Source organism: Branchiostoma floridae, chromosome 11 (assembly GCF_000003815.2).
Source record: "Branchiostoma floridae strain S238N-H82 chromosome 11, Bfl_VNyyK, whole genome shotgun sequence".
NCBI classification, from domain to species: Eukaryota; Metazoa; Chordata; class Leptocardii; order Amphioxiformes; family Branchiostomatidae; genus Branchiostoma; species Branchiostoma floridae.
The window spans coordinates 475,070-498,092 of NC_049989.1; the positions used below are offsets into that span (position 1 = coordinate 475,070).

At 42.4% G+C, this 23,023-nt stretch overlaps 2 protein-coding genes across 2 annotated transcripts in view; one reads left to right on the top strand and one right to left on the bottom strand.

Moving 5' to 3' along the window:
• Positions 1-4,995, bottom strand: part of LOC118426694 (testis-specific serine/threonine-protein kinase 5-like) — a 12,138-nt gene extending 7,143 nt beyond the window's left edge. The window contains exons 1-3 of the mRNA XM_035836222.1: positions 4,414-4,995; positions 3,754-3,870; positions 758-957 (exon numbers count right to left, since the gene is read on the bottom strand). Coding sequence (XP_035692115.1) covers positions 758-957; positions 3,754-3,870; positions 4,414-4,752 — 656 coding nt within the window. The 5' untranslated portion in view covers positions 4,753-4,995. The remainder of the gene's footprint in view (positions 1-757; positions 958-3,753; positions 3,871-4,413) is intronic.
• A 5,734-nt stretch (positions 4,996-10,729) lies between these two features.
• The window catches only part of LOC118426696 (endothelin-converting enzyme 1-like), a 21,353-nt gene continuing 9,059 nt past the window's right edge, over positions 10,730-23,023 (top strand). The window contains exons 1-13 of the mRNA XM_035836225.1: positions 10,730-11,125; positions 13,640-13,793; positions 14,530-14,656; positions 15,675-15,790; positions 16,713-16,781; positions 17,496-17,636; positions 18,114-18,197; positions 18,569-18,702; positions 19,556-19,636; positions 19,886-20,027; positions 21,670-21,768; positions 22,013-22,090; positions 22,367-22,470. Of these exons, the coding sequence (XP_035692118.1) occupies positions 10,773-11,125; positions 13,640-13,793; positions 14,530-14,656; positions 15,675-15,790; positions 16,713-16,781; positions 17,496-17,636; positions 18,114-18,197; positions 18,569-18,702; positions 19,556-19,636; positions 19,886-20,027; positions 21,670-21,768; positions 22,013-22,090; positions 22,367-22,470 (1,682 nt within the window). The 5' untranslated portion in view covers positions 10,730-10,772. The remainder of the gene's footprint in view (positions 11,126-13,639; positions 13,794-14,529; positions 14,657-15,674; positions 15,791-16,712; positions 16,782-17,495; positions 17,637-18,113; positions 18,198-18,568; positions 18,703-19,555; positions 19,637-19,885; positions 20,028-21,669; positions 21,769-22,012; positions 22,091-22,366; positions 22,471-23,023) is intronic.

The window sequence follows — 23,023 nt, forward strand, 5'->3', positions numbered from 1 at the left end:
CTTCGTCGGCAGCAGGGTCATGCCTCCTCGTAATTTAGAGCTCGCAGACTCGTCGTCCGATCGATTTTCGCCTAATGTGAGGGGGTATAACTGCAGGGCTTCCGGTCCAGAACCCGATCGTATACCCAACTGGGAAAGGCACTTATTACGACTTTTCTCTCCCCACTCAGGTGTGAAAATGGGTGATGGAAGGAGAGGGATGGAATCTGTCTTCCAATACCGTGCTTGAGACACTGTGGATGACATCCCACTGCCCTTCGGCCTCAAAAAGGCTGTGGGACTACATTTAACGTTACCTTTTGTCTGTCTTATGTGGTACTGTTAAAATAACTTGCTAACTCGTGTGCATTTGCCTGTTTAAAGCAAATAAAGAGTACATCCAATCTAAGAAGAGGGGCCATGGAGAGACTGAGTGACCGTGGGGATCAGTGCAATGCTTTGTCACTAAATGCTTTTTCTATTTGCTTTCGAAAAGACGAGGACAATGTGACACTGCACTCAAGTTTTTAAAAGAACTTATATTAACAGTGTCACATACACGGTACAGACAGAAGATAAAGGTAGCCTTTTACCTCCCCGACCGAAGCCAGGTACCCATTTTTACACCTGGGTGAAGTGAGGAAGGTCGTGTGCCAAGGGCACAACGTCGGAGGCACGGCGGGGATCGAACTCAAGACCTATAGATTCCAAGCCGAACGCTCTACCAGTTACGCCACGCCCGACGCCTCTGTTTAAAAGGGATGTACGTCCAACACACCTGTGAACAACGCGTTGTTCGTGGCAGTAGTTCAAACCACTCAGGATCTGCCGGAGGAACCTGCGGACCACAGCCTCGGGCAGCCCCACCAGGCTCCCCGCCCGCCACTTGTTGATGAAGCCCAGCATGTCTCCATTAGAGGCGTACTGCATAACTAGGTACCTCCGGGCACTAGAGTCAAACTGGTCATACAGGCGGATCTGAAATAACAGAGTACATATATATAACAAACCTAAAATAATTTGATGGCGTATTCGTTTCGATCATAACCTGTGACATTAGCTACAGTTCACAAAGATCTTTCCAACAGTCTTAGGCAGGAGAAGTACAGGAAGTCAACGATCAAATAGATATAATAACTAGACAGGCACATTGTGTTCAGTTTTACTTCAGTACCTAGGTCATATACATTGTGTGACTTAATGAGGAGTGTTCAGTACCAAGGTCAGGCACGTTTGTGTGACTTCGGGAGGCGTGTTCAGTACCAAGGTCAAGCACGTTTGTGTGACTGCGGGAGAAGTGGTCAGTACCAAGGTCAGGCACGTTTGTGTGACTAACGGAGGACAGTTCAGTTCCAAGGTCAGGTACGTTTGCATAACTGCGACAGGAGCGTTCAGTACCAAGGCCAGGTACGTTTGTGTGACTGCAGGAGGAGTGTTCAGTACCAAGACCAGGCACGTTTGTGTGACTGTGGGAGGAGTGTTCAGTACCAAGGCCAGGCACGTTTGTGAGACTAACGGAGGAGTGTTCAGTACCAAGGTCAGGCACGTTTTGGGGACTGCGGGAGAAGTGTTCAGTACCAAAATTAATGCCAGACACGTTTGTGTGACTAAGGGAGGAGTGTTCAGTACCAAGAGCAGGCACGTTTGTGTGACTAAGGGAGGAGTGTTCAGTACCAAGGTCAGGCACGTTTGTGTGATTGCGGGAGGGGTGTTCAGTGCCGAGGCCAGGCACGTTTGTGTGACTGTGGGATCGGGAGGAGTGGTCAGTACCAAGGTCAGACAGGTTTGTGTGACTGCGGGAGGGATGTTCAGTACAAAGGTCAGGCACGTTTGTGTGACTGCGGGAGGGATGTTCAGTACAAAGGTCAAGCACGTTTGTGTGACTGCGAGAGAAGTGTTCAGTACCAAGGTCAGACACGTTTGTGTGACTGCGGGAGAAGTGTTCATTACCAATGACGTGCACATTTGTGTGACTGGTGGAGAAGTGTTAAGTACCAAGGTCAGGCACGTTTGTGTGACTAAAGGAGGAGTGTTCAGTACCAAGGCTAGGCTCGTTTGTGTGACTGCGGGAGGAGTATTCAGTACCAAGGTCAGGCACGTTTGTGTGACTAAAGGAGGAGTGTTCAGTACCAAGGCTAGGCTCGTTTGTGTGACCAAGGGAGGAGTGTTCAGTACCAAGGCCAGGCACGTTTGTGTGACCAAGGGAGGAGTGTTCAGTACCAAGGCCAGGCACGTTTGTGTGACTAAAGGAGGAGTGTTCAGTACCAAGGTCAGGCACGTTTGTGTGACTAAAGGAGGAGTGTTCAGTACCAAGGCCAGGCACGTTTGTGTGACCAAGGGAGGATTGTTCAGTACCAAGGCCAGGCACGTTTGTGTGACTAAAGGAGGAGTGTTCAGTACCAAGGTCAGGCACGTTTGTGTGACTAAAGGAGGAGTGTTCAGTACCAAGGTCAGGCACGTTTGTGTGACTAAAGGAGGAGTGTTCAGTACCAAGGCCAGGCACGTTTGTGTGACTAAAGGAGGAGTGTTCAGTACCAAGGCTAGGCTCGTTTGTGTGACCAAGGGAGGAGTGTTCAGTACCAAGGCCAGGCACGTTTGTGTGACCAAGGGAGGAGTGTTCAGTACCAAGGCCAGGCACGTTTGTGTGACTAAAGGAGGAGTGTTCAGTACCAAGGCCAGGCACGTTTGTGTGACCACGGGAGGAGTCTTCAGTACCATTGACATGAACATTTATGTGACTGCGGAAGGAGCCTTCAGTACCAAGGACGTGCACGTTTATGGGACTGTAGCAGGAGTGTACAGTACCAAGGACATCTTCATTTGTGTAAGAGCAGGTGTTTCCGTACGAAAGAGTTGAAGTGGTGAACGTTTGTGAAAAGGTGGGAATGTTCGGTACCGATAAAATGCACGTTTGTGTTCTTGCCGGAGGAGTGTTCAGTACCAAGGACGGAATGAACGCTTGTGTGACTCCAGAACGAATTTTTGGTACCAAGGACATACACGTTCGTGTGTAAAAAGTGGAAGCAGTGTACAATACAAAAAATGTACGATTGTGTGAAAGCGGGAGTTTTAAGTATCAAGGACATGTGTGTTTGTGTAAGGACTAGTACATATATATGGCCGGGTTTGTGCATGTAATACAATGGGTGTGTCAGTAGTACCAAGGCAGGCGCGTTGGTGTAAGGGAGGGGTTGTAATACCAGGGCCATGGGGGTAAGGGGTCTGTAGTACCAGGGGTAGGGATGAGGTCTGTAGTTATACCAGGGACAGGTACGTTGGCGTGAGGGTAAGGGGTCTGTAGTACCAGGGGTAGGGATGAGGTCTGTAGTTATACCAGGGGCAGGTGCGTTGGCGTGATAGTAAGGGGTCTGGAGTGCCAGGGGTAGGGGTGAGGTCTGTAGTAATACCAGGGGCAGGTGCGTTGGCATGAGGGTAAGGGTTCTGTAGTACCAGGGGTAGGGGTGAGGTCTGTAGTAATACCAGGGGCAGGTACGTTGGCGTGATAGTAGGGGTAGGGGTGAGGTCTGTAGTTATACCAGGGGCAGGTACGTTGGCATGAGGGTAAGGGTTCTGTAGTACCAGGGGTAGGGATGAGGTCTGTAGTAATACCAGGGGCAGGTGCGTTGGCATGAGGGTAAGGGTTCTGTAGTACCAGGGGTAGGGTCGAGGGTTGTATTAATACCAGGGGCAGGTGCGTTGGCGTGAGGGAAAGGGAAGGGCCTTCAGCACCATGGATAGATACATAAACAAAACATGTAACGTTGTACAACGTACCACATTGTCGTGAGCTGACAGTTTCCTCATCGCAGTGATTTCACGAGGTACAAACTTCCTTATATACTCTTCTTCTTTTACGTTCCCCTTCGCCTTCAATATAATCTTGACAGCAACCTGAGAGAAGCAACAACAGAGATTATGAACAAACCCTATGTACACCCTATGATTTGTCTTTCCAGTATGGACACTGGGTGGGACAAACATTACAAGGTGTTTGGACTTCCTGAGTTTTGCATAGCAAATTTTAAGATGCAAAGGTTAGCTATTTTTCTGCCAAAAAGAAGAGTAATGTTACGGCGCAGAGTTGTATACCATGGTCAGTGTGCTCAGTCATTTGTTCAATGTTCCTCCGTCCGCTGACCACTTAGATTTTATAATGACTTTTGTTTTGCTTTTACGACTATTTTCTTCACATGCTAGCGTTGGCCACGATGAAACGCTAATTTTTTTAGAGCGAAGCACACGAAACCATGCCCTAATAGTCAAAGATACTGTAAATGTTTTTAAGTTCGCGGGGATTTAATTTCGCGGTGGTTTCAAATTCGTGGTAGCACCATGCTCTGTAGCCTCTTTTACTGCCAAGGAAAAATGTTCGCGAAAACCGCGAACATTAAACCACCGCGAAAGTTTCTGCATTTACAATAACTCCCTCCATACCTTGTTATGGCCTTCTTGTTGTACTTCGCTCTCCAGAGCCTTGTTGTTCAACAGAACTCCAGCCGTTACTTCAGCGAGTATCACCTTGGCGTAAGACCCCGAGCCCAAACTTTTCCCCAGCAAAATGTAGCCATGTTGGCGGCACTCCAGAATAGCGGGATCCAGGCTGGTTGTGGTGAAGAGAGACTTGGCTTTCTGGTACAAGCTGCCCATTTTCCCTCGGACGGAATCAACTGTTCTGCCTGGGCGGGGCGTGAGGGATATGGGCCCGGTCATCACGGGATGGGCATGGACCGCTGGTTCCCAGTCCAGACTGGTGAACTGGCACCGCCCCGTCATGACGACGGCGTTGTACACTGTATACAGGCCGGTGTTTGGAGCTAGCGGAGGAGAAGCTTTGCTTGACAACCGTTCTAGAACATTGTAATTTCATAGACATCCATTCTTATGTCGTCACTTTCGTTTCGAAACTAATCGTAACGGCCAGCGTCGCAATAAAGCCAAATCAGAACTGTATGTGTCGCTGTCATACCAGCAGTGTGTCAGAAAAAATCATATCAAGGAATGAGGAGGAAAATGTTTGCATTGGCTTTTACTGAGAACACAACGCCATGCCACTACAGTCGCAGCCCAAAGGTTGATTTGATGTTATTACATTACAATTAATGACTGTGTGTGAACATGTATGTCTTCCATGTTTCCAACATGTACTTGCAATTAGTCTCCGGGAATGAACTTGAAAATTAACTTTCGTTAAAGATAAAAATTGCGTAATGAGTCAATATTTGGAACAGACAACTCTTAGAAATAGAAATATCGAAATTAACCTCATAAAGGGATATATAGACAAGAGATTTTTTATGATTAAAAAAATACTAGGATCAGACTTACACTGCGTATCAAAACATAGAGAGAATCGAAACGTCCAAACTGTTAAGTGATTACTAAGTGAGTTTTTTTAACCTCCTTGATTAGACAGACCTTGCGAGGAATGACACTAACTCTATTATTAATGAATGGACACTGGGTGTCATACTGCCGCCACATCAAAAATATTGTCATAGATGCCTTTTCAATAGTGCCTTGAACGCCTTAATATCTGAATAGCATAACGTTTATAACGTGTACCCAAGATTACTGATTCTGCATTGGTACATCACTTTAAATCACTTTATATTCATGTACAAATGTATCAAGTGGTGTTATTATGGCATCCAGTGGAATTATGAGAGTTGATGTTAGATGTAGACAATGAAAGCCGTGTGTAATAGAGTATATCTAAAAGGTTGCCGCCTTCTTCGTGCGAATTGATTCGCTTCAGCACTATGTCTGTGCATTTTTACATGTATGTATATGTGTGGTTGCATGTGTATTAGTGTGTGTGAATGTTTTTCTTTAGCTTTTTATTACAAAAGAAATCAGAAATAATACTGGTCAATTTTCTGTGGAAAGAAACGACCAAGCAAACGCACTGGTTAAACGTCACTGGGTCCATAACATACTTGTATGTGAGGCAAGCTAACAACTTGTACTTGTCACTTGTCAAAGTACAATACAATGTCGCAAAGTGAAGGGGCGCCAAACACGTTCTGGAATAGGGGTGGGCACTGGTACAGAAAATTCAGGTCCAGGTCCTGTTCAGGTCCAGAGGATCAGGCCCAGACCTGAACCTGATTCATTACGTGAAAACTTGTGAAAGGACGATACTCAAAACAATGGTCCATTTTGCTACAAAGAGATCTGTTTTGTGTAGTATTCGACTCCCACTGGCGTTTTAAACATCTTACAAAGATACCTGCCTCTGCACTGTTCCACTGCAGATTCTCTACGTCAAGACTGTACAAGAAGGCAAACTCCCCGATGCCTGGAAAACCGCTAATGTCACGCCAATTTACAAAAAGGGTTGTAAGAAATCACCCGGTAACTACCGCCCGGTTAGCCTGACCTCAGTAGTAGGAAAAATTCTGGAAGGGTTGATTAGAGACGCCATTGTCAAGCATATGAAGGTAAACAATCTCTTTACACCACACCAACATGGCTTCTTGCCAGGAAGATCTACTACCACTCAGATGTTGGAGTGCTTAGACGAGTGGACAGAGTGGCTTGACCGAGGAACACCCGTTGACGCGGTCTATCTCGACTTCCGCAAGGCTTTTGATTCAGTACCAATTAAGAGACTATTAGCCAAAATACAAAGCTACGGGATCACGGGAAACCTTTTAAATTGGATTGAATCTTTTTTGTCAGGACGGAGACAGAGAGTCTGTGTCAATGGGGAAAAATCAGAATGGGCCGAAGTAACAAGCGGAGTTCCCCAGGGGAGCGTCCTGGGTCCGGTGCTCTTCACTATTTTTGTCAACGACATGCCGGAAATTGTGCAGAGTAAGCTGAAGCTCTTTGCAGACGACACTAAGTTATATAGATCAGTAGTACAAAGGGAAGAATGCAACAAATTGCAGAGGGACCTTCAAGTACTTCAGGACTGGGCAATAAAATGGCAGTTGAGCTTTCATCCCATGAAATGTACAGTAATAAGACTGGGAAAAGGACACCCTGACTACACATACTCAATGTTGGATAATGAGACTCGTACCCTACTGGAATTTACACAACAGGAAAAGGACTTGGGTATTACTGTTGACAAGGAGCTGAGTTTCAGCAAACATATATCCAACATTTGTAATAAGGCAAATCAGATCGCAGGTCTCATATGGAGGACTTTTGCCTATGTAGATAAGGAGGTGTTCCTACTCCTATATAAGTCGCTCATTCGTCCCCAGCTGGAGTATGGGGCTCCTGCATGGTCCCCCTACACATGGAAGCTGGCCCTGGATCTAGAAAGGGTACAGAAGAGAGCAACGAAGAGAGTTCCCGGCCTTAGAAGTCTACCCTATGAAGAGAGACTGAAGGCTCTAAACTTACCTACGCTGGTCTATAGGAGACTTAGGGGGGACCTGATAAACACCTACAAGTTCCTACATGGGATATACGACACTTCATGTCCGTTTGAGTTAAATACGAGCACAAGAACAAGGGGTCACTGCCTCCGGATTAAGAGACAAGCGTCGAAAAGTAACAGAAGATCACACTTCTTCTGCATCAGAGTTGTCTCATGGTGGAACAATCTACCAGAGCCGGTGGTGACATCCCCAAGTGTAAACTGCTTTAAGGAAAGACTAGACAACCACATGAAGAAACACAGCGTGTATTACAACTTTAGAGCCCTGGACGACCCGCAATTACCTGGGATGTCAGTGACTTAGAAAGGAAAGAGCGGCATAAACTGGAACTGCAGTTCCTACCTGAGCCTGAAGACTCTACTCTACTCTACTCTACTCGGTACTCAGGACTGTAAAAGTTGGTAAAAATGACTATAGACTTTACTTCGCTGGAATTTGCCTCGACCGGTAACCCCGAAAACGTGGGAATGCCTGATCATATAACCTGTTATTTTTCAAATGGGTCCTACATCGGGTCCACCGAATTTTTCAGGTCCGGTTTTTTTGGACCGGGTCAATGAGAATAAACTGGTTTTAGACAGGTGTGACAGCGATCTCGCCCCCCCAGCGAGATCACTAGCGTTTTCGCCCCCCTTTAGCGTTTTCGCCCCCCCCCCCCCAAGAGCAGCTGGTTACTACATATTACAGTTGCGCTACCTGGTACTATACTGCACCTGGGGAGTAACGTATATGGTGTGTTACCTGGTACCTATATGGCACCTTATTACCGTACCGTAAGATGTCATACCCCGAAAGTCGATACTATATTGTTCGGTGCAAACATGACATTGAAATGAAAAAGACAATTTTTGCTGCTGAGGTGGCATAAAAACAGTGCTACTGCGAACGTATAAATCAACACCGTCTATGGTACGGAATACGTCAGCTATATATTTTCAATTTGTCACAGTGTTTTCTTTCTTGTGCTGGAAACATTTCCAAAGCACTAACAAAAACACACGTGAATAATAGTTTCTTATTATAAACACTATCTACGCGCAAGTTGATCTACGCGCAAGCGAGATCGCTGTCACACCGGTACGCCGTACCGGTACCCACGCCTATTCTGGAATCTTCTTCAGAACCAGTGGCGTTCCTCATGACGTATTCGAGAACGATGTCTACAATACAAACACGGGAAAACTGGCAAGCATTAGATTTCCATTGGTCGTATTGAATCGCAAAATAAGGTCGTGTCTTGCCAATGTTACACGTCAAAGTAATTGATTTTATGCTGTGACGTAAAGCTGTTTATGGATAACTTTTCAGATTACGAAAAGTAAACTTTGCATAGGTTATGTAAAGTATTTTTTTTATTTATCATGAAATGTACACATTGAATTATGCAGGATGCAAGGACTTTTTACACATACGTGTACAATATATGTAATTTTGGTTAAAAAGACCATGAATAAAATGGATTATGCAAATTACAGCCTTAGTTGCATATCTAATGAGGCAGCAGGAACAATAAATCGACAACTGCACTGAATATCACTGAATCACTCACTCACTCACTCACTCATTCACTTACCGACTGACTGACTCACTCACACATTCTCCTTTGACATAATCTCTTTTACGGTAGTAAAACAATCAAGTCACCATAATTTAGCACTAGTGCAAGGCACCGCCATCCCTGCTCATGTCATATATATGTCTCAAACTATACTTGACGAGTTAAACTTAACCAAGTGTTGACATTTCAGGCCCTGGAGGGTCACTCGGACAGTCTCCATGTAGATTTTACGAAGTCACAAGAACCGTTACCGAAGAAAATGTCAACAACACTATGGATCCTCATTGTTTGCCACACCATTGTTCATTCGTGTTGGAATTTGACTTACCGGACTTCAAGTACCATTGGATAGCGTGTTGAAGTGTTTACATAGCGTGTTAGTGGTACAACACTGAGTTGGTGTTACAAGGCAAAACGGTAAGCACCGGGATATTTTGACGTCCACATCAATAATACCCCTGTCACATTATCCACGATCTTCGGGTGTATCGATGGAAGATCGGCCATATTTAAGATCGACAGAGGGTTGCGCGTATCTTTCACCTGAAAACCGTCCTGGTCACATATAAGCCATACTTTGTACCTTGTACAATTGTTGTGCAATAAAGTTATTATCATAAGCGAGGTTCGGGCGATTGCCAGAGAATCGTCGTCCGATCGATTTTCGCCCAATGTGACAGGGGTATAATACCCGCCTCACATTATATACGATCTTCGGACGTACTTCGCGATCGCAGAAAGGTCGGCTGATTTTAAGATCTTAAGATGGTCTTGCGTATTTTTCGCCCAAAACCTGTTCCCCTCACATATAAGCGAGCCTCGTGCGATCGACGGTGAATAAATCTATGATAATGAACTTCCCATGACCTCTTGCACGCGGACAAGGGAATACAAAACGTTCCTCAAAAAAGGCAAGAGATCAATAAATGTTGCTTATTTTGTTGTCGGAATCTTTTTAACCAATGAATGGAATGCGCGGGCATAATAGAAATGACACAAGAAAGGAAAGTGTGTCACAAAGCCAGCCTACATACTGCCACAGGGGCCACAATGTTAGAATTACCCTCACATTCCCAGAAATTCTATATTTGTAAACAATCGGAAGTCGGGTGAACGTCGCCCGAATGTCGCCCGACTAACGGGCGTTCGCCATCCGATTTGCGTTCGATGATTAATAACTATGTCTGTGTTCGCCTATCGGTCTTCAATCGTTGAATTGACGCAAGACTATTGACCGATACCCTTGCGAGGTACGCACGATTTGCACGCACGATCTGCGACTCGGTAACGAGCTCTGCGATCTCGGAGATCTCCTGCGACTTGTCGCTTATGTTAAGAACATGTTTCGCTGCACCGCGACCGTCGTAAGACTCCTGAAAATTGCCGGCGATCCCTAAAAATCGCAAGATGATCGTGAGAACACCGGACGTCTTACTCACGAAAATGTCATTTAGAGCTCGTAAACTAGTCTTCCGATCGAATCGCGCCTAATGTGAGGCGGGTATAAGGACACTTCTAGTCCTTGGTGCCATCTCCACTGTGCGGTTTTCTACCGCGATGCACATCGCAAACACTCTATTTACGTTATCAAACAACAGGAATATCACACTGCCAATGAGTAGCTACATCTTTAAGTTTATTTCATGATGGTAAAGGTGTGAATTGTCCCCACGGTGAAACAAACCACACACACATAATGGTGTTGGCAAAACGTCTTACGCAGTTGTTTATAAAGGTTTGTGGCACTTGAGCCATGATATTTACGACCTTCGTCTCGACACTTGCAGTAGATTTACCGATAGTACAAGTGTCGCCGCGACCATTTTGCAGTTTCAGAGAAAATGGCGACCACGACAGACGTGTCTTATGACAAGCACACTGATGATGTGGAGAACATTGTGCCGGAGTTCGGACCCAGCACCAAAGCTAGCGATGGCGGGAGCTCCAAGATGTGGACTCTGCCGGTCATGACTAGCCTGGGTCTCACCAGGAGGGAGGTGGTGATTGGTGGATGTCTGGTGGGACTGCTGGTCCTTGTTCTCGTCCTCTCCATAGTTCTGGGCGTCTTGGCGGCCGGACAGACGGGCCCCACCGCGGTGCAAGTCCCCTGCTCTGATGCCGGCTGTCTGCAGGCCACCAGCCAACTCCTACAAAACCTCAACTCCTCTGCCAGGCCTTGTGACGACTTTTACAGGTACTCTTCTCGTCATTTTGCTCATTTGCTTGCTAGTTCATGACTTCGCAGATTTCGAGGAATTATAACATGCAAATATATTTGTAAACGTCACATCCCTTGTCGTGCCATATGATAAGTTGATCTTTATCTTTGATCGAGTACGGCAGTGTAGATCTTCTTAAAGTGTTCTAATATGTGGTGGGATGGAGTTCTAAAGAACTGGACCGGAGTCTTGAGTAATTCAGATCCGAATCTAGATGTCCTGAAAACTTCTGTCTGTGACTTTGCTTCGCGAGAAGGTAAGAGGCACGTGTTCGACTTGGTCATAATTGAGAGTAAACACCTGACACATATACAGACATGTTTTGGGGGGGCTAGCTGGATCTTGCCTACAAGAAATTGAGCAACTGTGTATGTTCCTTGAGCTAAGATGTAGGGCAAAATCTCGGGGAGCGAGTTTGCTGCACATTGATAAACCATTGCTTCCCATGCATCCCACATGTATGGAGTAAAGAAAGTTGTAGACCTCCATGGGCCATTGGTTAGATCTTCTTGCCTTTCCCAAGATGATGTTTTCGGCCGCGTTCGTTCGTGTATGTGTCTGTGTGTGTGTCGGTCTGTCTGTGTCTGTGGACAACACGACAAATTCGAGAGACGGGTAAGGCGGATTGTGGGTATGTCTTGATGAGACCTCGAAATGATGAGCTTTTGAACCCCTAGGGATTTTCTATGGTACTGCAGTGGAATAGGTGTAGAGGTTTTGATATCTGTAAGCTATGAATGAATGAATGAATGAATGAATTTATTGCTCAACAATCGCACAGGGTACAATGTATGGCTTTGATCACTTTTTTATGGTTGATACATCTTGTAGTGTGGAAAGGGGCGACATCAGTTTGGGCTTTCTCTATGGGGCGTTTTAGTTGCGGAATTTGAAACAGGATAACTCAAGAAGGGATGGATCGTTTTCAACCTGGGGATAACTTCAAAGAAGACTAATTTGCACTTATTTGCTTGATCAGTTAGGACAATATATGCCGCAGTCAATTGTGATAAATGACTGTAACTTCATACCCCAGACTACATATATTTCAGTGCACGGATGTAACTTGATTCAAGAGAAATATCACCCAACATATATTATGTAAATTCGGATATCATTTGCATGATAAGGAACTACTAGAATAGTCTCCTGAAAAAAATATGTTTGCAACATGTGTGATTAAGAAAGAAGAGATAATGAATTCATATAAATTTGCCAATCAGAGACTTCAATTGCTTTTTAATGAGAGAGATTCATATGACGAAGGTATGAGGTCGTGGAACTCTAGTGTAAACTGAACATTTAGATGATGACCATGAGACAGGCGTTATGCATGTATGCCGTGAGCACACCCAACCCTTCTAGTTTATAGCTTTTGGCTAGTGAGGTAATCTTGGCCAATAAAGCATAAACGGTGTTTATTCAGTTGATTTGATCTTATGATAAGATCTCTCGTTTCAAAAGCCACCAATGTAGGCACTATTCAGTATATGCGCATTGTTCATCATATCATAGTCAATCAAAAGCGCAACACAGACCAAATAAAAAACAAGAAACATGTCTATTCGTTATGGCATATACAAAAAGGATATGACACATAGCACTATTGAAGCCTCCGATAATTTGGAAAAGATATTCTTTTTAGATTTTACTTTAAGACTATGATAACGTGGTACTGTACTCATGTTAGTTTCCCAATGGCACAAGATCTGTAGCTTCGAACCAAATACACAGTCTTGTGCCACTCGACCGCTTAGGATGGGGCCCATATGGATTGGAAAGGTTGTCCATATTGTATGAATGTGCAAGTCTCTTTTGATAAACCAAAGTGAAGACGTATATATAGTTACATAATGGAAACTCTACTTGGTTGAGCTGGCCTGCATCCGAATTCCTTCTGCAGACTGACAGGAAGCAAACGTGCATGGCACAAGGCCAAGAGTGAGATGTAACGTTATATGTCTGCGTTATGTTTTTAAAATAGAAATTTTCAAATAGTCATCTCTAACGTTAAACACTTTTGTGGAGTTATATTTTTTTCTTTATTAAAAAACACATAACAATGACAATGTGGCGCTGCACTCAAGTTTAACAACTTATTTTAACAGCGTCACATAACAAAATACAAATGAATTAATGAACTTAGGTAACTTAGGTCAACATAACTGTGCGCCATTTCCCACCACCCCAAGACATTAAGTAGTATCAATTAGTCTAATTGAGTATATATGAAAAAGAGAAGTAACAAAAGTAGAGTTGGGACTTCTATATCTACTTGACTGATACAGTCATGTAGAGCTAGAAGCGTTTAGTATCCTCAATGTAAGTTTGCGTGAGTTGAGTCGTTTTAAAGTTGTACACAGACGGTAACGATGAGGAACCTCTGAGAATAAAATATAATTTGGCATTGTCTGACATATTATTTAGGTTTACACGATGACCAAGTAAATCTGCAAGATTTATATTTGATTTATGACGACCTTGTGTAGCTATGCATGTGGAGGTTGGATGCTGACCCACCCCATCTCGCCATCCGACCTGGAGAGGACTGTTCATCAGGACATCTACAACCAGAATGCAGAAAAGATCCGCCGGCTTCTGGACACTCCCATCGCATTCTCGGACACACTGGCTGATCAAAAGGTGCTAATGTTACCAAAGTACAGAACTTTAACATTAACACTAGGTTCATCATTCCACACTCAAGAATTACTTTGTCGTAATCCGTTTTTTCCAAGTTGGATGCACGTTTCAAAGAATAGGAGAGAATGATATAAGCGACAGTTGTAGAGCTACATCAACTAATGTAGCTGTACAACGGTTCCCAGCGGCTATATCAAATAGTGCGAGTGCAAGTGATGTCAATCCAGCTAAGCTTACTAAAAAGCTATTCTTCCACTGGTCGTGGCAGGGGAGATTCTATGTATAGTATTTACAGGTCCATTATTTACTTATGTCGGAGAAATTCCACCAGCTCTTTTCGTCAAGATTTAAGTACATTGAACAGCGAACCGCGGTTTAACGTCCCGTCCTAAGTACTCCAACCCTTCCAGTAGCGTGCATGTCAGGTGGGCGACACTGCCAGGATTCACGGATTGTTGGAGATTGCTAATCACTGAGTTCAACCAAAAACATAACGTTACATAGAATGTAGCTTTTGTCTGTTAGTGTGCAACTATACAGTTTTGCAGCAACTGAAACAATGTTGAATGAAATAAATCAAATGGTATCCAATGTTTACCGAGGAATTTCAGATTTAAGTCTTGACATTGCCATCAAAGGTAGAATTTGAAATCACAGGTTTCCCTGAAATTGTGTTACGCTGTTATAGCATTACATTTCTAAGCATGTAGAATTGTATCGTTATATTACGTTACAGGTGAAGACCTTTTACAAGGCTTGTGTGGATGAATTTGAGAACACAAAGCGAAGAGGCGGGCCTCTCCTGGGGGTGATACAGAAGCTTGACGGTTGGTACGTACTGGGGAACCAGCCAGGATCAGCAGGTAGGCAAGCACAATTTATCTGTACTACTTTTAATCATCACGTACATTTTCAACTCCTTGAGACCAGTAGAAGTTTCTAACGGAAATTTAGACTCCTTTTCAGCTTGGGCACGAAATCTTACCAGTGTTTGAATCCTAACATGGGGTCAAACACTTCTGGGAATTTTCTGCATCACTTGTAAAAGTAAAGAGTGATAAATCTTCATGTAACATATCTCAAAGATCACATTATCTTTGAAATCCTGTGTGTTATTCTAGAGGAAAATGTGGACTCTGCAGCAAACAATTAATTTATCCTTATCAGGCTATTTCCATACATAAAGTAAAGTGCAAAGCAATTGCTCAGTCTTCTGATCCTTCTCAAGTTAAAATGTCCTGAATCCAAAATTGTGTGGCGTAATCGGCAACGCTTTGTTGAAAGGCCCAAGAGGTTTTGGGTTCAAAACCTGCCATGTGCCCCTGTGCCCGATCTTGTGCCCCTGAGAAAAGCACCTTACACGACTTTCCTCACTTCACTCAGGTGAAAAGTGAGTACCCAGCTTCGGCTAGAGCCGTCCCTCGGATAGGACGACTTTTGGAGGTCCCGTGTTTGGGAGAGCCACTCCTCGAGAACCCACTGCACTTATCGAAAACAGTAGGGGTCCTTCCCGGTGCGAGTGGATCAAACTTACAATTGGGGGTACCTTGTGTACGTGCCATAATGATCAACGTGATGATTGTGGGTGGGACTTGAAGTATGACGTCAGCAATGGCTCAAAGGTGCCCGGTAATTGTTATCAGTTCCGGTTGGTTGAAGGCCTCTGATGTGAAAGTTTGGCTGGTTTCAACTGGAGATGGATTGATCTGATCAATAGCTTGTTTGTAAGCATTAATCGATCATTGATAGCGTATAAATCTTTACAACGTCAACCAACGTCACAGGTGAAGCTTTCCATTCAAGTTTAGTTTTGACAATGTATTAGGAGGGGATCCGGAGGTGATCACATTGTTGTGACCTAGTGCACTTTGATTCCGGCAGACACCTGGGACAGAAACACGGCCCTGAAGTCTGTGCAGTTAGACTACTGGGTGACAACCTGGTTCAGAACATACATGAACAGGGACTTTGATGACCCTAAACAGATAATAGTGCAGGTAAGATATTGATACAAACTCATTTTATCTAGAACTACAAATTTGTCAAGAATGGATACTACAGCATGTGCCCAATGACAACTGTGCAAAAATGAAGAGTTCTAAAGAGAGTCATATGCAATTTAAAAAAAAATGTCCCAGGCCTTCTCTCAATTCAAAAGCAATGTCATTTTGCTTTAATGTCAAGATATGGAATAAAAAGTACACTTAATCTAGTCAGATTTACAAATCATGTAAGTCTACATATAACAAAAACAGGAGAAGAAAGAAACCAGGTCAGAAGAATAAAGCTCTGCATCAATCAGATGTATCGAAATGGCAAGTTTATGTTCGACAGGTTCTAACAATTAGATCAGCACCATGGACAGGGCCTGTTCAGATTACCAATCTTCTGTATTAACTTTTTCACTTCTAATAGTCAGATATTTTCTCACTGACAAAGGAAAATCATCAACCTATGTTTAACCTAGTCTAAGGTTATATTTTTGTATAGGATAACATTCAGAACAATGTGCTAACACGACAGGTAGCATTTCTTTAGAAAATATGACTTGGGTTTACACAAAGATATGGTAAAGTTGATATCAAATACTGATATCGTAGAATGCCAAAATCAATTCCAAAGTCAAAGAAGAAGATGTGAAAGAACAAAAATGAAGGAACTACTGTTTTGTGTATTAAGCCATTTCTTCAACCTTCCTGACAACTTTGACTTCATATTGATGGCATCTTTATTTTGCCAAACTTATTGTTAAGCATCAGTTTTGGGCTTCTCAGGGGTCATCATATATCATGGTATTAACATGATCTTAACGATGTCAACAGGGAAAAACGTAAACCTATATTTTTACAATTTTTTACCTAATATTTTAGCAGCTATGATAACAATCAACATCGTCTTTGTTTCTCTTCCCCTGATTAGATAGACCAGGCTGGCCTGACCCTGCCAGCTTCCTGCTACCTAACACCAGACTTTGCAAACTGTGCCCAGGTATGTTTATAGTCTATAGAGTAAGGGAATAGGCAACAAAGGTCATCATTTTCTTCTGTTACTTCGTTGAAAATAAAAAGCCTAATTGTTGTTGGTCAGTTTGTGTGTGTGTGAAGTAAGTTTTGAACGTCATAAGGGGACACCAATTGAAGTTTAAAAAAAATCTAAAATAATGATTGCTTAACTTGAAAAAAAGGGATGAAAACAAAACTTAAGGTTGCTCCTATCCTAGAAAGGTTGGTAGTGGTCTAGGAGGCCATGGTTGCCTTACATTACATGTATTTGTGAAGGGCCCGGTGTGAGTTTTAGGCCTATGATTTTTGTTTAAGGTTTATGGCACATAATTAGGTAACTTGGGTAATCATTAGTATAATCAAATAAAAATTTTGCAAATTAGGAATGAATTTGTGTAATAATGACAAAATCTAGTCCCTTTTTTTATGTGTTGGAGGATTTTGCATTCAAGCAAATAAGGAAAAGCAACATAATATAACTTTGATGGAGAAGACTTTCGATTACTTGCATGATTACTTTAATTACTTGCATGATCGATGAGAAGTATCAGCTTTCCCTGATACACTATGCTGATATTATAGTACTTTTGACATTAGTTAAATGCAGAAATATTGTGTTATACCAGAATTTATCTCATGCAGGCAGTTGTGCAAATGCCATGTTTGTGACATATAACAAGAAACACGTGGCTGTTTGCAGAGACTAGACGCCTACAGGAATTACATGAAGACCGTAGCAGTTCTACTGGCTAGAGACTATGATGTCAACGACACGCAGGTTATCAGCAGGATCCTCACATTTGTGGAAGATATCATTGACTTTGAGACAATGCTTGCAAACGTGAGTAGTAATATCCTTGTTTTTGTTCACCTTGTTTCCTTGCTACTTCTACCGCAGGGTACATTCTTACAGGGAGGAGCAGCTAGCCCTTCCCCTTTAACATTCGTGAGGCACCTCCTCAGATGCGATACCCCATGTTACGTCTCTTCTGACAGACGGGTGAAGCCAAATCTTTTGTAGAACAAAACCTATGACTAATCACAGAGATGTCCCTGACGCTCAACTGGTAGCAGCCTCACAGGTGAACTCCTACTTCCAATTAGTGCTAACTGGGAGACCCTGGTTCGAATTCTGGGAAGCCCGGGGCACTGGTGAATTAGAAGGGACGAAAAATAGGGGTCCTGCATCAATGGCAAAAGTCCTTTTTTTAACCCTAGCAACCAAAGCATTAACATTAGTTATGAACTGTTGTATACAGCGAATGTATTTTGTATGAAGAAGGCATAAAGCAGAAACAATGTGCACTGACTTCTGCAGATCACTCGCAGTGCCCAACGCCCCCCGTCTCCTGCACAGAGAGATAACAAGATCAGTTTGTCTGAACTTGGCAGTCAGGCACAGGTAAGACATGAACAACAACACATCTGAACTTGGTTATCATAAATCTATTTGGCACATATCTGTTTGTATCTTTATGTCAAATGGAAAATGTTTGACTGTGTTTGTGCCTTTCCCAAGGACACACCATCAGTGGCATTGTAGCGGATTTGAACCCTGGAACTCTGAGTTCTGGATCACTTTAACTGTTATACCGATATGAATACACATGATACAAAGTTTTTTAAAAATGACAGACAATTATATAATCTAAAAAAATAGTTTCATCAGAGCTTCTTTTTAAGCCACTACATTGTGCACCATTACTGTTGCAATCTATTCACTCTTGATCTTAGTGGTCTAAATTAATAATCAGAAAATATCCTATTTTTCAGATGAATTGGGTGGACTTCTTTCAGCACCTGTTCCCTTCCGCTAGTGTCTCTGGTGACTTCCAGGTTGTATTGTATGAGAAAGACTACGTACAGAAGGTTGCACAGTACATCTTCAGCTTTGGCCCCAAGTTAAGGTCTGGAATCATAATGGGCTGATAACACAGTTAGACCTCTCCATAGGAAAGCTTGTTGAGATACATCTGAAAACGTTTTCTCCACCAGACAGATCGAATGGTCATCTTTATAAACATTAAAAGAAAACATAGTGTTGAACGGCTTAATGAAGTTAATGAGTATATCAAATGTTCTCGTCACTAGCAATATGCATTGTAGCAGCTTCTGCTTGACCGCTCTTGACATTTGGGAGTTAAAGCAAATACGAGGGGTGATCAATAAGTTCTAGACCTCACCCAGAAATAATAAGCGCAACTCAGATTTCGAAGCATAGATGTCAAGTATAAAGACTTATATGAATGTGTACCAAAATTCAAATTAGTGTGATCATTACTTTGCAAGCGACACCCAGTAACGTTAGAGAAGGGAGAAGGAAACAAACGTGGACAATTGAGCTGCGAACTGAGGTGTGCGGGTCAACTGAGCTGCTGAAAGTCAAACACTCACTTCTTTCTGCTTGAAATAGGAAGAGAATCATTATCAAGCATTTAGACAATGTCTTTTGTTAATGACAGAGAATTTGCGGCATGAGGAACTCGATCCACACATGTTTGATCACAATTCACCCTTGTTTTTCTCGACACTTACCTTCTAATCTTCAAAAAACGAATGCCTGGAAAGTAATGACTGCAATGATTTGAAATTTTGAGGATATTGATGAAAGGCTTCATAATATAAAGTTGTTCCTCGAAATTTGAGTTGTGCTTATTATTTCTGGGTGAGGCTGAGAACTTATTGATCACCCCTCGCAGTACCTCTCAACTATGTTAAGTCCATGGTTGTGAGATGACATGTGCACACCCTACCCTACAGGAAGTACCATAACTACCTGATGTGGCGGCTGATCCAGACGTATGTGCTGGAGCTGAGCTCAGACTATGTCCATGCCTATCGGTAGGAAACTTTCACTTGAAAGTGCGCAATAAGAGAAGGTCTTTAGAAGGATCATTATCACCATTATCAATCAGGCCAATGTTGTTTATGAAAAAAAGACTTAATTACATAGATTATCATTATTATCAACCAACATTATTATGACATAACTTAACTTTACAAACCAACTACTTTTTAACACACAAAAAATGAAATGCTTTGCCCTTGTATATTATATAGTCTGAGGCTTCCACTTAACATTTTCTGCAGCATCTTCTATGAAGCTGTGACGGGAAGATCAGAGTTTCCTGAGAAGTGGAAGCTCTGTTTTGAGATGACCCACCAAAGACTCCGCTGGGCGCTCAGTTCTCTGTATGTCAGAGATCACTTTGCTGATGACAGTAAAGATAAAGTAAGTAACGGTTTTGTAATTTGTGTTTTGGTCCCTTCACATCACCTCCCTAATCCTTACTCCCAGTAATGCTTAAAAGTCTATTTACGTCGCCAAGTTTTGACTGAATTCTGTAAGGGTTGAAAACTACAAGATAAAAGCTTCTGAAGTCTACAAAGACACAGCTGATCCTTAGCTGTTTAACGATCCAAAACAGCAATTGTTAACTTACCTTACTTTACTTTGGCCGAGCTCCCGCTCGAACCAGGCTTGAAATTGCTCTCCATCTCGTCCCGTCCTCCATCAGGGACTTAATTTCCTTCACTTCTGTTAGGTTGGTGTCGTGTTTCAGGTTGTCGATGAAGGTTAGTTTTGGTCTTCCTCGGCTTCATTTCCCTTTTGATGGTTCCCAGAGTACAAACTTAGAGGCTTGGTGTCTGGATGCCTGATACAGTGACCCGCCAATTTCATTCTTCTTGTCCGTATTTTCTCAGTAACTAGTGGCAGATCTTGGTATAGTTGTTCATTAGTAACTTTTTGCTCCCAGGAGATATTAAGGCACATTCGGAGCATTCTCGTATAGCACCCATTTACTCTTTTTGTTGTAGATTTGATAAGTGTCCATGTTTCACTACCATGTAATAGGATGGATTCTACGGTAGCAATGAAGAGTTTCAGTTTGATTTTACGTGGTAGCCAAGACGTCCAGATTTTCCTCAGTTTATGATACCTTCTCCAGGCTAGGGCCTTTCTTACTTCAAAGTCCCTTTCCGTGCTCTCCATGTTGGAGCCTAGGTACTTAAAGTTAGTGACCTCTTCCACTAAGTCTCCGCTCCTAGTTCTGATTAGAATGGGAACTACCTGATTGTAAACCATGAGTATTGTAGTATTTCTGTATGGTTATCCAAATGGCTAGATAAAGCTTGGCTGCTTATCTATGCTCACAATTACCTGTAACATTGTCAGAAACATAGTTTTCCAACAACTATCCCACCAGGAACGATCATTTTTATGTAGCGCTTGTAGTCAAGTGGCTAGCTGCCCTGCTTCTGCACCAAGAAGCCATGAGTTTGAATCCCAGCTGTGCCTCTCACCCAACATGAATGCTTAGTAATACGGAAAAGGGCTGCAGTCCTTTGGACAGGACACTTAGCTGCGGTCCACTGTGTAATGTTCTTATCAAACAGAGCTAGGGGAACTTCCCTGGTACAATGGACCTGTGAATACTGTACAATCATAGCATTCTGTCCGCTGTCACAATCAGCAGAAGAATGAGCTCTTCAGTGAGCTGAACTGGATTGAGACCTGCACTTAATTTGAAATTCGCTTTTATCAGATTCCTTTAAAAGAGGTCAGGTAACAGTAAGGCCAGTATTACAGATGACAGTTTACTAAATATTTATCTGAAAATACCCACCTACTGGCCCTAAGACTGAAACACTATTTAGGATTCTAAATGTACATGTATATGACTGTGTGCTACATGACAATGTGGAGCATTTTACATATTAACGGTAATTGCAACTTTCTGGTTAAAAATTGCACAATTTTGCAATGCCTTCTTTAACTAAGTCTAGCAAACTTTGTTTGTTTGAAACTTTGTTTATTCATTTGAAAATTCAAAAACAAAACATTGACTGTGACCATGATCTGATTGTTTAAGGCAGAGGAAGTGGCTGTCAGAATTAAGAGAGTCACAACAGACAGCATCTCCAAACTTGGCTGGATGGATACAGCCACTCAGGCTAAGGCGGCAAGCAAGGTGAACCCTCATCAAACTTACAGCATGGTTACACTAGGAAATGACTTGTAATTCCAGCACCAACTAGCTACTGTGATCATGTTTATTTTGTGATCTGAGTTTCCCTGTAAGATTCTGTTAGAATCTCATAATAGATACGTCAAAACTTTTATGTACATTTAGATCATTATGATTTTAGATATGATGCAAATGTCTTTGTAAACATTGATATGACATTGTATACTTCCTTCTGCACTTTCTTTAGATCCAGGCACTGGTAGACCAGATTGGGTATCCTGACTGGCTGATGAATGCAGAAAAAATGGGACTGTATTATTCTGGGGTAAGAATCAAATAGCTAAAGTATTGCAATTTTTTTTCATTTTGCAGCTGTTTTGTACAATTTACAGACTTGGTCAAACAACAAGATTTCCTGAATGTCACTGATGAAAGATAGTGGATGCGATCTGAAACATCTGAGTCTGATCGTTTCTACAGTCATATTCAGTTGCTTGTCTAATGTCATGAGTAATTGCTTTTTCACATATCAAATAACTTAACTTCCATCGATGTATAACAAATAGCATTACAATGTGAATTTTGATCCCTTCACATACAGCTTGATGTTAATGCCAGTGACCACTTTGGAAATGCGATAAATACAGCCCTGTTTGAGAGGAACCTGTGGGACAGACGACTCAGTAACCAGGTGCTGAGGACAGAGTAAGTTCTTTATTTCTTTATTTCTTTATTTGAATTTACATGTACCACATGCAAAAACAAGTGGAAGGGAGGACAAAACAGGTGTATTCAACACCTTTACAAGTTGTCCTCCCAAACCTGAAATGATAATAGAAAACAATACGAAACCAAACTAGAGTTCGGCGACCTCATACCTCCATGAAAATTTAGAGCTTTCGTAAATTTCATGCAATTGACTAGCACATTAACATAATTTATGCATGGTATTGTTCATCATTGACTAACGTACACATGTCACCATTATAAAATTCCCATTATTAATCATAAAGCGTTTTTGCAATTTTTACATAAATTATGCAAATAAGTTCCTCATTACCATATTTGGTATCTGCTTATATTCCACCTATCATAGGTAGCATGTGTTACATTTATTGAAGTCCAGTTATTGGAAAACAATGAAATTATACAATTTCCTCATAAATCATGCAAATTAGGTCCTCAATTGCATAAAATGTATATCATTATGAACATATTTTGCTAAGGTACCCGCATGCCTAGTATGATGCCAATCCAT